The sequence below is a fragment of the Copadichromis virginalis genome, linkage group LG1 (assembly GCF_057382275.1).
Source record: "Copadichromis virginalis isolate Kocher_CV1m ecotype Utaka linkage group LG1, C_Virginalis_male_GT1.1, whole genome shotgun sequence".
Lineage (NCBI taxonomy): Eukaryota > Metazoa > Chordata > Actinopteri > Cichliformes > Cichlidae > Copadichromis > Copadichromis virginalis.
Window position 1 is genome coordinate 2,007,337 of NC_140618.1, and position 15,616 is coordinate 2,022,952.

The 15,616-nt window shown below is 47.6% G+C and overlaps 1 protein-coding gene across 2 annotated transcripts in view; it reads left to right on the forward strand.

Annotated features, from left to right (window-relative positions):
• adamtsl3 (ADAMTS-like 3) overlaps positions 1 to 15,616 on the forward strand; it is a 203,279-nt gene that overhangs the window by 89,861 nt on the left and 97,802 nt on the right. For both annotated transcript variants that reach the window (XM_085468957.1, XM_085469033.1), the window contains exons 4-5: positions 5,701 to 5,828; positions 13,628 to 13,673. In XM_085468957.1, the coding sequence (XP_085325083.1) occupies positions 5,701 to 5,828; positions 13,628 to 13,673 (174 nt within the window). The remainder of the gene's footprint in view (positions 1 to 5,700; positions 5,829 to 13,627; positions 13,674 to 15,616) is intronic.

Sequence of the window (15,616 nt, forward strand, 5' to 3'; positions counted from 1 at the left end):
TGCTGGTTTCTATAAGTCTTCTCTTCTTATAATGAGACTTTCAGAAAAGATGCCCGAGTGGCACCAGTGGACTCATCGCATCTGCCAGTGCCACTTTGAACCTTCAAACTGGGAAACTGAGAAATGCGCCGTGGATGGCGAGGTCATCTGAGTTGTCAGTGGACACAGCTTGCTGATACTGAACTATGCAGGCACAATGGGCCCTGCTGGCCACCCGGGCCAAAAAAGCCTTGGCTGGACAGATTCTCCTCATGCCGATGTTATTACTGTTGGAGGTCCGTGATGGCGGTTAGCTGGCCGAGCCCGACAACAAAAGGCTGTTTTATCCTATTAGCTGAGCGTTAACGTGTCTAATTCCTCTCGAGCTGTTCAGTCTGTCTCTTTGGAAGAGGCACGAAGAGAAATGTGAGAGAATCCCGAGATCCAGTTCAGCGCAGGAGTCCAAGACACACACAGCAGACCCATGTATGTGGGTACGACCCTCACAGCGTTGTCCTCTGCCAGCTCCGCTGTGAGCCAGCACTCAGCCTGGGAGGCAGGCTGAAATGAAACCTGCAGAGGTATGTCAGAAATGTTAATTCTGGTTGACCAGGCATAAATAACATTGTCAGAGGAATTAGAGTTTGTTCCTGTCCTGTGGGTTTTACTGACTGCCTGCACTGTCGCTGCTGCAGCAAAGGTTTCTCCAGCTGTTTAAACTCATGCTTTGACTATTGTCCTGGTGGTACACGGGCTAGATCGCACTCAGAAGGAAAAACTTTATTAATCCCTGCAGGAGATTTCCTATCGTAACAGCTGCTCGGGACTGTGGAAGTTGTAAAATTATACAACTGCAGCAAAAAAGCTGAGGAAACTGGATGGCCTCGGGAACCAAAGGACACGCTGCGAGGGACCGCACGCAGATGATCTCGATCCAGATTCGATCCAAGCCAAGTTCTGATGTTTTATCAGCAACAGATTCATAAAATATCTGCAGACGTACTCTGAAGGAACGTCTTCAGGAGGAGGAGGCGACTCTGGCCCTCTCTGCAGAGACAGCAGCAGAGATTCCTGTCCACGTAGGACCCCAGGTATTTGTCTCTGCCCTAAAGGAGAAAAGAGATGTAGGAGTCCTGCATCACCTTAAGTCCATCAGCAGCTCCTTTAGTTCAGCTGATGTTGAGTCTGGATGGTTCAGCTCACAGCAGAACTCTAAACTGTGAAAAAGCACTTTGGAAGGCTCGGCTCGTTCCCCCTCTGACTTCCACTATTTTCCATAAATACTTCATTGTGCTTCATTTTTCCTCTCTCGCACACACACACACACACACACACACACACACACACACACACACACACACACACACCGAGGCACCACAGGGTCTGTAGTGACATCACTGACCCAGGGAAGCCAATTTTCCTATTTTTGGTGACACACAGCCAGGAAAACTCTCTCCCGCTCTCTATCAGAGCCTCCCTCCATCACTCCCTCTCTTTCATCTCAGCTTTTCACACAGCAGATAAGATAGGAGAAAGGTTCGGTGGGGGGGTGCGTCGAGGCTGTAGCAGCTTTGTGTGACTGCTTGCCTAAAACAGACGACTGTTTCGTGTGACGTAATGCTACTGTTGGGTGTCTGCAGAGGGCGAGGCTCTCATCAGTGTTTCGGCAGAGAGACCTGCTGTCCGTGCCGACGAACCGCTGGACTCTTCTGCACTTTGGACAACGCTCCCGATGGGACGATGCTGCGCACACGGATCACAAACTGTCAGAAATTACTTGGCTGCATCCAGTCAGGCATGTTTTGAGTAAGAGGATTGGATTATGTATAATTCAGATATCTTGGCCGAGTCTTTTTGAGCGTTTTTTGGCCTGGTGATGGTAAAATATCAAGCGTTGAAATAAGAAACCCGAGTGTGCAAAGAGGTTTCTACAGCAGCAGAAGGACTCTCGAGGCCTGCTGCTGCGGTACGATCAGTCTCCACTGATCAGCCTGTTTTACACCCAACATGCGTCTCAAACAGATTATGAGTCACTGCTGAACATGGAGGCAGGGCCAGAGGACAGGTTTGGCGAAGCCGACTGGGACGCCTGGGGTTTCCACCAGGACGGTCACGCTGGCGATGGTTTTACTCACATAACGCACTCACGCGTAAACGCTCTGAAATGTATTTAGGAGCTTGTGTGCAAACATAACATATAAGATTCAGCCTCTGTTTTTCTACCGCAGCAGCTGTTGTAGTTGATGGTGGCGCCGCAGCTCCTCTGACACGCCCACAGCGACAAAGATGGTCAACAGCAGCGGCGTTGTGGCGCTCCACAACGGAGGTTGCCACAACTGGCAACCTGTCCTGGGTGTAGCCCACGTCTAGGCTCCGCCCCCACCCCATAACCCCGAATGGATAGGTTAAGAGCAGTTAAAAGGGTGGATGGATGGAAACGAAGGTGAAGCGTGCGAGTCAGTGACGTGCAGAAGTCTGGGGAATATGAAGTGACCACATGCATACGTGAACATTTCTTGTTTAATGTTTGCCAGGTGATGCATCGGCCACTGTTCTCCTGAACGTTCCTGCACGCCGTCATGTGCGCGCCCTCCTGCACAGCCTGCATCCAGTATTTATGATTATGATAAAACTGTGGGAAATATTCCAGCCTGCTTCTCCTGAAATAGCTTGTGTGGGAAAATGTCTGTATTATATAATAGTCCTATATGCAGCGTATAATATGATGCGTAATATATATAGCTTTATAAAAGAGCAGTGAGATAACAGCGATATCTGTAAATGTAAATAAAAATGTGAGTCAGTTTTTATCTACATCATGAATCTGAGTGACCTTCAAACTCTGAACACAGAGGTGGAAACATCTGTAACATCTGTAAACGCTTTACAGCGGCTGCTGTGGCGACGTGCTGTCAGTGAGGCTGCGATCAGTCCCGCTGCTCTGAATCATTTATTCATATTCACCTGTGGCTGCTCAGCCTATCGGGAGCGACCGTCGGAGTCTGACCGCTCGTCCCACCGAAAGACGTTCTTTTATCGGGGCTTTCTTGGACAGCAGGAGTCCACAGGCCAGTTTTACCCAGAGATGCTTCTCTGTGTCGGGCTGGAAGGAGAGACGGCGTCAGCTCCATATATCCAGTGGGAATCGTTGGAAATCAGACATGTAGACTGTGTTTCTAGATTTTTCCTCACTGAAAACACAAATAGACATTTTATTTGTGAAGCTATAAACTCGAGATTACATTTACTGAAGTGTAACTAATGATAAGTGATCCGGTAGAGGAAAGTTTTCAACCTGATCTTAAAAAAGTTTCTGTCTCCTGTGTTATCATAAGTTAATAAATGTCTCGATCCTGGGTCAGTGACTCGGTGCTTTTGTGTTATTGTGAACCTTTGATTCCATCATGGATCATCAATGTTGGTGTTTTAGTTTGTTTTGTTCTCGGGTATTTCTTGAGTTCTAGTTCTTTGCTTTTGTTTGTTTACTGTAGCTTTAGTTCTGTCTTCATGCTTATTTTCTTGTCCCCCAGTCAGTCGTGTCTCATGTCACTCCTGTCCCTGTGCTCCCTGTGTTTCCTGTTTTATTTTGATAGTCCCTGGGGGTGTCCAAATTCATAGGCTGCATCCTCCTGAGGACCCGGACGGTCTGGCCTTCAGATTTGCGTCACCGCTGTCTCTGTAGAGTTTAATAAACTCGGCCGTCTGCTGCTTGCTTCCTCAATATAACAGGACACTGGAGTAAACTCTCCACCGTCTCACTTCTGTTTAATCAGTTTTCTGTTTGACGTTTATTCAGCTGTGTGAAAACTAGAACTTTAATCTCAGCCAAACCGATTTACTCAGGAACAAATCAAACACTGAAAAAAGCCAAACAATAAAAGTTTTATGTTATCTGAGTGACTCATATATCATGTTTAACCTGAGTAGCCAAAGACCGCGAGGGGTTTGAAAACGCTGTGCCAGGAGTTCGCCGTTCTCGCCCCGGTCAGCTGTCGAGCTGGTGGGTAACAGACATCTCCGAAAATGTCGGAGCACTTTTGCAAACATGTGGTGTCTTTTTTTTTTTTTTTTTTTTCTTGAGAAAAAAAATGACATTTTATTGAATCTGCAGAATCATAAGTACAATTTGAAGTGCTGTATCAGGGCAACAGGAGATGATATCAGGTCCTTAATCTGAGGATGTATTCAGAGTGTTGAATACATGTGTGTGTCAATATGCATATGGTATTTTTTTTTTCTTTAAAAAAATAACAAAATTATATCAAAAACAATTTAAGATGGAATGCACAAAAACTGGTCTGAATGCTAAACCTGCAATTGTGGATTATATGATTTCACTCTGCAAAGTCTACAGTATATAACCAGTATCATAGAAGCAGGGAATGATTCATCAGAAGAGCAGGAGCCTACGATGAAGGCTGGAGGAAAGAGGGACTGCAGCAGGAGGTTGGACAGCATAAGAAGACAGAAACTGAATGGAAGCAGGGTTATGATATGAAGTTAGGGTTCAGTAGTGATGCCAGAGCAGAGGAGCGGTATTTGGCGCAAAGAGGTTAACTCCTGACTAAAATCCAGGTCAGACAAACAACTTGCCGCCTCTCACAGACTGGGAAATCGAGAGGATCGCATGTGGTGTCTTGATAAACCGAGCAGATGTTTGAAGCTTACACAGCTACATTCTCGTGTGACACAGAAAGAGTAATAAGAGTAATATTAAAACTTAGTAGCTGCTGCCATTGTTGGAAACTGGAGTTGACTGGGCCGCGCTATGAATTCTGGGATATGGTGGGCCAGGAAGGACACACCCGACCTATCCTTCAAATCTGGGGAAAAGGAGGACGCATTTGTTGGCTGCATTTCTAGGAGTCTTTGAATTTGGACAGCCTTCGTCGCCTGGCTGTGACGCAAACGGCCTCAGGAAGATGCAGCCTATGAAGTTGGTCCCAGCTGCGTTCCCACCCGTTCCCCTACCTGTGTGCTTTCCTTGTTCTCTGTCCCAGTTTAGCTCCCTAGTTTTCATGTTTTCATTGTGGAGTTTGTCCCGCAGATAAAGCTGGCATTTTACGTTTACTTCCCCGAGTGTGTCGGGTCCTGCCTGCTACACAGCAAACGTGACAATGAAATGTCTTTTCCCATTTAGCTGCCCGTTCACCACTGGTGTAATAGTTTCTTCAGTTTCACATTTCCTGCGTCTCATTCTGGGAGTGTTGTCGCTCAGCTGTGCGGCGCCTGCATGAGCCGTTCAGCCTCTTTCCTGAGACTTTGGGACTTTTTCTAGAGAGAGCTAAACTTCTGCTGCGTCGGCTCACTGTGGATATATTTGCTCTAACGCTGTAAAAAGAAATGATCTCTGCCAGCATGGCACACTTTCACTGTGTCCCTCTGAGCCTTTAAGCTTTTTTTAGCTTAAGCTTTATCAAGAATTTATCACGGAGTGTTTCCACACGGCACAGAGCAGTAAATATACGGCCTGTGACGAGCTGTCCTCCAGCAGGTTTGTTGAATTTCCAGCAATCAGACAGAAATGCAGACCGTGGTAGAGCCATGTCTGACTGTGACTGATTCTCAGACTGCCGTGAGAACAGACGCTCGTGTTGCAGGAGCGTTTTGCTTTAGCAGGCGTTGGAAACCAACGAGGCACGCCTTCTTACAACCACAAAGCTTTGGTGTGAATGTGATTTAATACGCACAACCTTTGTGTTGCTGTTTGTCCTTCTTTAGGCATCCAGGATGACCCGCTCAGATGAGGACAGGGAAATCGGCTGGGATGCCTGGAGCGCCTGGAGCGACTGCTCTCGAACCTGCGGGGGAGGAGCCTCCTACTCGCTACGACGCTGCCTCAATGGAGGGTAACCCTCATTTACCATCTAACAAGACACAATGTGACAGCATCTTTGAAATGTGGAGCGACTTCATGGCAGAAATCTGATCATTAAGACAAGCAAAAGACCAAAATCAGCCTTCGGCGTGTGACGTGCGAGCAGAGCGGCGGCTCCCTGCTCGGGTTAATGAGACTGTTTGATGACTAAAACCTGTCAGACGGTCACAGATCTGCTCAACTCACACATTTATCGTGCCATCAAATATTGAAGAGGAATGTTCTGCTGTGTCGTTACCTGTTAAACAGATGTTTCAGGAGGGCGTGGCTTAGCACAATCATTCAGATTTTAAGCAGTAATTATGATAATTTACAGGTTCATCATTAGAGCATGTTTGCACAATGATGCTGCTCCATCACCATCACAGTCATGTTTGTGTGACTTCACGAAAAACGACCACAGAAATACTAAACATGGCTGTGACCTGCAGTGGACGTGTCACAGCACTGAAATTCACCGAAATCTGCTCAAATGTAACCAAACTGTAAGTGAAATCTGAAAATATTAAAAAATATAAAATAAAATAAGCAAACTAAGTTTAAAAGTGAACAAGTGGGTCATAAACCCAAAGCCCAGTCGCCTGTTTCTGTGGACTCGTGGCTCCTCCCACTCCTCCCACCATCATCTTTTCCCCCCAAAATCTAACGCTGTGACATCAAAAGTTGAGCAGACAGAGAGCAACAGTAATTATGATGTTGCAGCAAAACAAATGGAGCAGGGATGTCCCACACGCTGTCAGTTTACTCTGATTGGTCAGCTGACCAGGTGGAGCTCAGGTGTTGGTTCCAGCTGCAGGCTAACACAGCGCTAACCACGGTGCAGTGCAGATATTTCATATATCAATAAGTCACAGTATTCTTTGTTTGAGCTTGTTCGTATGTGACATGCTGCCGCTGTCAGAAGGTGGCGATAACGCACCCACAAGCTGTTTGCCAAACACCATCAAACAAGAAAAATAGAGTTCGTTGCGCGGTGAGACGCTCCTGCACAGACAGGAGAAACAGCCGTGGTGTCTGCGAGTGGTTACAGATCACAGTCATTATCCTGGTTACAGGTGAGAGCTCAGGTGAAGGCTCAGTGCTGTCCAAGGCTCAGATTAAGCCGAATCCACCTCCTACAACTACTTTTGATGGACCGATGGAAAGGTGGAGGTGTCAAACTTATTCCACATCGTGGGCCATCCACTGTGACCTCAAGTGGGCCAACCAGTCAAACACCATCTTTCTGTCACTTCAAAGAAGTTTAACTAAATATTTCATCTTAGTGTAAGAAGTCTGTTTCTGCAGAATGCCTGAGTGTGTACTTCATAAAGTAAACAGCAGAAATCAGCACGACTCTTTGGGCTCGTTTTTTCCTATAAATAAATAAATAATGTAAGATTTCTAACATAGATGGTAAAAGCAGGCCTCTGGCATTAGCCACATTAGCTGCACAGGGGATGATCAGGGCTGCTTGAAGGTATCTCAGCCACAGGTTTTTCAAACTTTCTCTGAAAGCTATAAAAACTACACTAAATGTGAGAAGCTAAACGTGGCACATCCTGTGCCCAAAGTAAGCGTACAGAACCGGGAACGCAGCAGAAACTGTAAAGAAGCTTCCGATGGGGAAGACGGCTGGGAGCTGTGATGAAGTGCAGACCTCTGTGTGGAGCAGATGGACTCTGGGAAGTCTGCCTGGGCTGGTGTGTTCAGTGTCTTCCTCGCACCGATAAAGGCAGCGAGTGTTTGAGTTGGAGCGTGTTTGCTGGGTTTAAAGCCCGCGGCCGCCTGTCAGTCTGTCTCTGCTCGGCCGTTTGTCGTGCAGCGTTCAGGAAGTCATCAGAGGCTGTCTGCGTCCTGCGGTATCGCTCTGCAGCCTCCCGGCGATGCATTTGTCTTCATTAAATCTGACTGCAGCGCTCTCACCCGTGCTGCTGCTGAAGCATCTGCTGCGTTCAACAACACACAGTAAATACACTCACAGCGGTGCTAAAACTTGCTAATTGACACTTGTGGTTATGAGCTGAAAGGAAGATCCAAAGAGAGATAAAAAAGGAGTAAGTACACTATGCAAATGAGTCTTTGAGTGTCTTGTGAAATGATTTGAAGGACGTATTTTCTCACATTCGTAGGTTTCCGGCTGTGGGCCGTGGAGTCACTGGAGCTGAGAGCAGACGAGCGTTGGATGTTTGGTTCTTCCTGTCTGAAAACTGCTCTCGATGTTTGCTGACAGACATGAAAACAGTAGTCAGAACCGATTATTCATGTTCCTACATGGTATTAATGAATAATGGAGGATGATGTTAGCTGGCAGCACACCTCGCCGTCTCAGTCAGAAATGGCGGGAAAGACGTTTAAATCCATGAATTATTGTCTTAAATCTTCTGCATTACAGTTACTGAGCAGCGTAATCACGCGCCCTGCGCCGTGTTCGGCAGCAGTTTTGGGTGCAAGCTCTCATCCAGTCCAGCTGAACTTCACTTCCTGTTCTGCTGTTCTCATTAAGGCCCCCTGCACAGTCCTTCCCGCTGATGACGCTGATGTCAGAGCACAGTTTACCACTCTGATTGAAGTCTGGCGTCCAGCCTTCATCTGACTGATCGAGGTTCACTCAATCACAGCGGCCGCCGTCTGGAAGTGATTGGAGCTTCTGATTTGTTCAGACTTCATCTGCATGACGAGATTCGTTCTCCATTCGCTGCTGAACGTTAAGCAGCGTGCCCGATGACGAGCTCGACCGCTGCGTCTGTGCAGCTAGTTTGACTTGTGGACATAATTAGTGAAGCCTGGAGGAAGTTAGCGTAGTGCCTGTGTGTGTATACCTGTTTAAACATCTTTGTGGGGACCAATAATTGGAAGTTTACTATACTTGTGGGGACCAAAATCCAGTCCATGTCAGGGTGTGTTTGCCTGCACTGGTCAGAGCAGTAAGAACTGCTATGTCCTGGGTCTCATTGCTTTGCCTCCTCTGGTGCAGACTGTGCCTTTCTCCCTTCGGGGGTCCGCTGACTCCCGCTCGCTCGGCCTGTCGTACAGCAGCTGCTGTCTGGCTCTTTGATCAGAAACATGAAAGATTCTGCAGGTAAACGTAGGCACCAAGCTTACCACCAGGTTTGGGTTCAGATGTGCGTGGTTGCTTCTAAAAGTCTGATGTGGCAGAAATGAGCAGGTGTAAGGACTCGTGTGTTTGTATAAGGACAAAATTGCAGTGGCCGAATGACTTCGTTAAGCCATCTCCGCTCGGCCTGCAGAGTGCTGTCCGTCAGCCGGGGCGAGTACCTGCTAACTGCGAAGAGGGACGAGTGACAAACTAACGGATTTTTGGGAATCTGCTGGAACAACCTGATGCACTCTGGGCTGATAAGCATTTAAAAAGTGTTTCACTGCAATCACGGATGTTTCACTCGTCTATTTTCTGCTGCTCCGCCAGGTCCAGGTCGCAGTCTGAGCTGCACGGACCTCCCTCACCACACCGCACATCCATTTCTTTCAGGGGTAGTAATAGGATTTCCCCACCATGTTGTCTGAGGTGTCTGCAGTTCATCTCAGAGACGCATGAACCACTTCAACTAGCGTGTGTGTGTGTGTGTGTGTGTGTGTGTGTGTGTGTGTGTGTGTGTGTGTGTGTGTGTGCAGACAGACGCCTCCTCTCCCTGCACTCAGGGTCAGAAAGTGAGGCAGAGCGTTTCTGGGTTGTGAAGATATAAAATGCACAGATGTTTTAATGTGCATGTCCACAGTCAGCTGTGTCGTCTTTGTGTTTCGTTGCGGTTGTCATTTTTTTCCGACTTCACAGGAAAAAAAAGTCTCCTCTGCACTGTGAACTTCATTATTTCTATTTTACATTTTTATGTATGCAAGAAAATGAACATCCTCTGAAACTCCACGGTGAATGTGCTGAAAGCAGTTCCCATTAAAGGAGTCCTGCTGAGCTCGGTGCTCCTCACCAAAGCACTCTCTGCTATTAGAGGTCAGAAACTCCATTAGTGCCTGAATTATAGCCGGTGTTGAACGTGTAAAGGAGAAGAAAAAAACCCACATTTCCTTTCAGTTGATGTTATTGTGAGTTTATTATTCTCATCTCATCTCCTGACAGGCTGTAATATTACCTCCTCAGTTTTCAGTTGGACACAAGAAGCCAAAATCCTCACTTTCCTTTGTGCCAGCTGTACATTTCACACTGAAAGATGACAGAAAGCTCCATTACGAGCTCTCAAAGGCATACCTGACATATTCAGAATACTTGTTATTATCAGTGTGACATGAAAGTAGGTGAATACCCCTCCTGTCATTATTATTTACTGCAAGTTTAAAGTGTGCTCTACAGAAATGTCATTCTCTTGCTCTTTGTGTCATTAAACTTCCTTTGAAGACTTTCAGAATAGAGTTGCAGATGAAAGGCGGCGACAAAGAGCCGTCACGGGAGTAATGTTCAAATAAAAAAGGATGATAAGACCTGCACGTATTTGCAGGACCCACGTGTGACTTTGATAAAATTATGAAAAGTCCGCCGTGTGCACCTGCGGCGCCACGCTGTCGTCCAGGCTCCTCCTGCAGTAAAGGCTCAGAGGTGTGCGATGACGCATCAGCACACCTGCTGATTTCAGCTCCGTGTGGAGTTTTGACCTTTGGGGATGGCGAGGATGCACGTGCAAGCACGCACAGCACAGATGTGAGGAGGCTTTAAATGTAAGACGGAAATTTCAGGGCATTCCTGCAACTTTGCATCTGTGAAGACAGCTTCAAATGTAACATCCAAAAGGACAAGAACAGACGCTGACACATCTCATAACCTCATAACTTGTAGGAATTACCTGTGGAGTCCTGGACTGATACTGAACGGGTGTTTGAAAGTACAGATTTAACTGACAGATGAAGCCGATCTTGTACCTGATGGATTTTTCTCCTCTTTGTACCAAGAAACCAGCGAGTCATGACTGTAAAGAAGTGCTTGTTATGTAAAGCACATTTCACTACACTTTTGATGCTTTAAGCGTCATCTTATGTGTGCACAGGCCAACGTGAAGTCAAAGCCAGTATTTAGCTGTTGGTGCAGCTTCACGTTGGGTTAAACGGCGTGCTGCGGTGTGTGAAACAGCGGCTGTTGCACTCGATGTGCAGGTGGTCATAAATGACCCTCATTAGGTTTTTACTCATGGAGAGCGCGTCCCAGGAAACATCTGGAAGTTTCTTGTCGTTGATCCCAGCACTGTTTCAGTGGAGGAGAACCACCTCACGTATCTGATTTGCTAACAGCAGCAGTATGACTGTAATAAATGTTCTTCATTTTGTTCTTCCCCTCGGCCTCTGCACACAGGCGGCCGGCGTCCTCTGTTAAAGGACCTCCAGTTTCTTAATGTTCACCACAGACTGAACCCTGGGAGATGTGATTCACTCACGCTGAGTTAGAAACATTCAAATACAGAAAACTGCTTCTGAACTGGAGTTTACGTGTTCAGAACACTGTTGAACATCAATGTTGGGTCCTCTTGTAAATTCAGGAGGGCACTAACGGCTGTAAGCTGTAGGCATTCCACATCCACGGCCGCTGCACGCCCACACAGAGTTTGTCTCACCGTGGTTGAGTCGTCGATGCATTTCAGCGGGAGAAATCTATTAATTGGCTCATTAATACGGTGCCGCGGTCGGCTGCTGTCCGTGCCCGGTGCAGCTGAACGGCTGCAGCGTGCTTCTCGGGCTCAGATCTGCACTAAAGAGCAGATTGGAGCAGAGCTGCTTTACCCCGGGATAAATGAGCTGCAACCAGTTTAGTCGAATGTTATTGTGAGTTAGCAGGACAAATGTGCATTTTACGGCTGTTAGCGCACACCGAGATATTGTTAACAAGGTGGAACAGATTTAACAGCATGTCCGTGCTGTCACAGGGAACGGAGCGCTGCGCTATGGCACATTTCACACAGGGCTCAGGTTCAGGCTGTGTGTGTGTGTGTGTGTGTGTGTGTGTGTGTGTGTGTGTGTGTGTGTGTGTGTGTGTGTGTGTTTACTTTTTCTTGGCTTTGTGGGCTCTGCCAGCTGGAGCTCAGTGAAGTGCTGAAATAGCTGCTGACTGAGTAAGGTATGCTGCAGGTGGTGTGTGCTATTACCTTACAGGTGTGTGTCTGTGTGTGTGTGTGTGTGGTAATCTATTATATTCATGGTGGATCTCAGGCCCCTGGAGGTCCGATCTGGAGCAAAGTTCAGGGTGAAAATGATGATGATGATGATGATGATGAATGATGAACTGGAAACAGGAAAGATGAGAAAACTGTGCACGTGTTTCTGTGACTGGTTGATAAGAACATTCAGCACCAGAAATAGTGATGAGTCAAACAAAAGCTGTGAAGTCCAACGATGCAGCCATGGACACCAGTCGATGTGAGGTTTGGCTATAGACTGTATATAAAGGATGGATACAGCCCCGTGACATCACCCCCGGTTTGATTCTGAGTCTTTGGAGACTGACTGCTGCTGGCCTCACAGGTTTCAGTGCTCACACCGAACTCCTCGTCACTCTCAGCCTGTTTTCATTTTAGACGAGTTGATTGAGTTTATGTTTGAATGCCTTCGCGCGTCGGAGAACCCGGTGACAGGATGATGTTTTTAGCTTTCTGGAGACAAGAGGAGCACGAAGCTCTGTCCACGTCTGCTGCTCCGCTATGATCATTGCAACTGAAAATACTGCAGTGTAATATTATCACCACCATCATTCCCATCGTTACCTCCACAGATGAAGCATTAATAGTTCCTCTGATGTCCACGTCAGGCCGATTCAGTTCCCGCAGGCTCGTCCAACAAGCAGAAATCAGCACCTTTACAGTCTGTTCAAAGCTTCATGGATGAGGTGAAGGTGGTGTAAACGGTCGGTGTAACAGAGGATGCTTGGGAGTAGGTCAGATGGAGGCAGATGAGGTGACCCGCTAAAGAGAGCAGCTGAAAGTAGGAGACGAATAAGAAAACAGCCTCATCCTGAGAACCGAGGAAAACAAATCTTCCCGTTGAACTTTTTCGTGATTTTCCTTCCTTTGGAGCTAAAAGAGGCCCCACAAACACACGACGTATCAGTGGAAAGCCCAGGAAGTCCTCTGTTTAGCACATCAGGACTTAGTAGGGTAGCTCAAATAAGTCAGTAGATATAGAGCAAAAACAAACGCCCACTGCAGAGAACATAAATGAACAGGCTGGTTCTCAGGAGGTTATGAAGTCTGTAGTAACAGACCGCACAGGAAGGCTGAGCTCCAGTTGTGGTGCAGACGGAAATTCAGGGATTGTATAGGATGTCACTGAGCACTGATTAGCAGGTGTCTGTGTCTGAGTGATGCTCCAACCAAGACAGCTGATTCACCGTCAGAGGTCAGAGGTCACGTCTGCCTTCAAACGAACAACAGAGGAGCTGAAACGCTTTGTTAACAGGGGAAGAAGCTGTTAGTGAGGCTGCAGCTGCTGCTGGGCCTTCTTTACCACAGCGTTGGTGCTGTGGGTCCAGGTGAGGTCAGTGAGTGACAGTGGGGGGGTTGTGTCTGCCGCCCCCCCACAGTCAGCAGCGTCTTCACTGTGAGCTCTGTGTGCTGTAATGAACTGAGTAAGTCAGTAATTAGGAGATTATTGTCTCGTTACACCATAATCTCTGCGCCCCAGTGGAACCATCACCATCATTTTTATCTGATTATAAAAATAATATTTGGCAGCTCACCGGCTGATGATGGGAAACGGTGCACGACTCGATGTTTTTAAAGCTTTTGATGTCTTTTGGTTTTAATCACTAAATCGTTTTTTTCTGACCTTGTTTTACAGAAGCTGTGAAGGAAAAAATATCCGCTACAGAACCTGCAGTAACACGGTGAGTCTGAGTGGGTCTAAGGTGGTCCAGACGATGCAGAGAGAGACGCAGGGAGGAGGGACTCCTCCATGAACAGCTGAGGTGGTTCCACATCTGCCTCGTAGCGTTTCAGGCTTGTCCAGCTGGCGGAGGCCCTGGAGATGCTGGAGAGATTATGTCCGTCAGTGGGACCCAGACAGAGCTCTGAGCTTCTCTGCCCAGGCACAGCTGTCAGTTTAACAGAGGAATGAATCGTGCCAACCGCTCTCCACATGAGCCAGGACGTTCCTCGCTGCTCAAAGGGAGTTTTTCTTCCCACTGTTGCCAAAGCGTTGGCTCACAGATGGTCGTCTGGAGTTGGAGGGTCTTAACCTTACGAAATAAAGCTCCTCGAGATGACGCTCGTTACATGTCCATGACGGGGGCTTCACCTTCCAGCTCAGCTTTCTCCACCACAGCGGTGCAGCACTGATCCACCTGTCATGTTCACACCTTCCTGTCCCTCATCAGGAGGATCTTCCTCACTTGGGGCACCGACTCCTCCAATCAAGAGGGAACAGAGACGCTCAGACTTTTGGGCGCTCGCTCTGCTTCTCACTCAGCTGTTAAGCTCACAGAAGTCTTCTTAACTTAGCATCCTGTTGACCTCGCGCTGCGATGACAGATGGGAGATGCAGCTTAGATTTTCGTTTCTTTCCCGTCACTCGGTTCCTCCTCTGCACAGTCTGCCCGTCCTCCTCTTCCTGTCTGTCGATGTTGCCGTTCCGGTCGTCATCCCGGCTGGCTTCGGCGTGATCAGCTGCTGTAAAAGAAGGAACAAGAAAAACCAGAAAAACAAAGAGCAGAAGTCTCCTGACCAGCACACCCAGAGATGGCACGACTAAAAAGCTGCCCAGGAATAATCTGAACAGACCAAACACAAATTTGGTCTGAATGTGTGTGTATCCTCCTCTACTTCCTGTTTATGCATGAAAACCTCATATGATCTATAAGCTAATGGCAACATCACAGATCCGGCCTGCTGAAATAACCTCGCCATTTTTAATCCGAGGAAAACCGGCCTTATTTCTCTCGTTCCCCACTGAAGTGTTTTAGTCTGGATCCATTGCATCCGGTGAGAAAAATTCCCAGGTTAATTTCTATCCCGTGTCTGTTGACACGTTGAGGCTAAGTCTGTGTGAACCGGAGCTCGGGCTGAAGGATACGAGCAGTGGCAGAGTGTGACTGCGTGGAGCCGATGTGTCACACCGGATTTGTCCAATTCTCCGTCACACGGAGGAGGACGGATTTTTGGCTGCCAGAGGAGCAAACGTCTGGTCTCGATCCGAGACGGCGTTCGGTCCTAAGAAGCACCGAAACAGCTTCTCTGCAGCATCACCTCCTCTCGGTCACACAGACGGACTTCCAGCTGCAGCTTCGTTTTCCACGTTCTGTGGATATTTGAGTCATTAAAAGGAAACAACAGCCCTAAATTCAGCTGAAGCGTCTCCCAGCACCACCCTCTAATACACTGGTGTCACAGGAAAGTGTTAGTGTGGTGCATCTAAAAAACGAGTACTGATATTTTTATATCATCTGAAAGAAGAAGGAGTAGTGAGGCTGATGACTATCACTCAGTGATGTGGAGCTGACAGTGAGCGGTAACCAGCCATGGGAAGCTGCTGTCAGGCTTCACGGCTCTGTGGAGTGTCTGAATTGTGTTAAACCAGAGATCTCTGCTCTGCCGTCACAGACTCCCTGCTGCGAGTTTCTGCTGGTGCCAGAAAATACCTGCTTCCTCCAGCTGTTTGATCATCTGCTGAAATGTTTAAGCTCCTCCACAGGTTGGAAATGCAAAAGTAAATGTTTGCTCCTGAGGAAAACCTCTAAAACTGTGTGGCCTTCAGGGCTCACCGTGGCCAGCCCAGAGATGTAACCTCTCCAGCGTGTCCTGGGTCTGCCCAGGGCCTCCTCCCTTCTTTAGA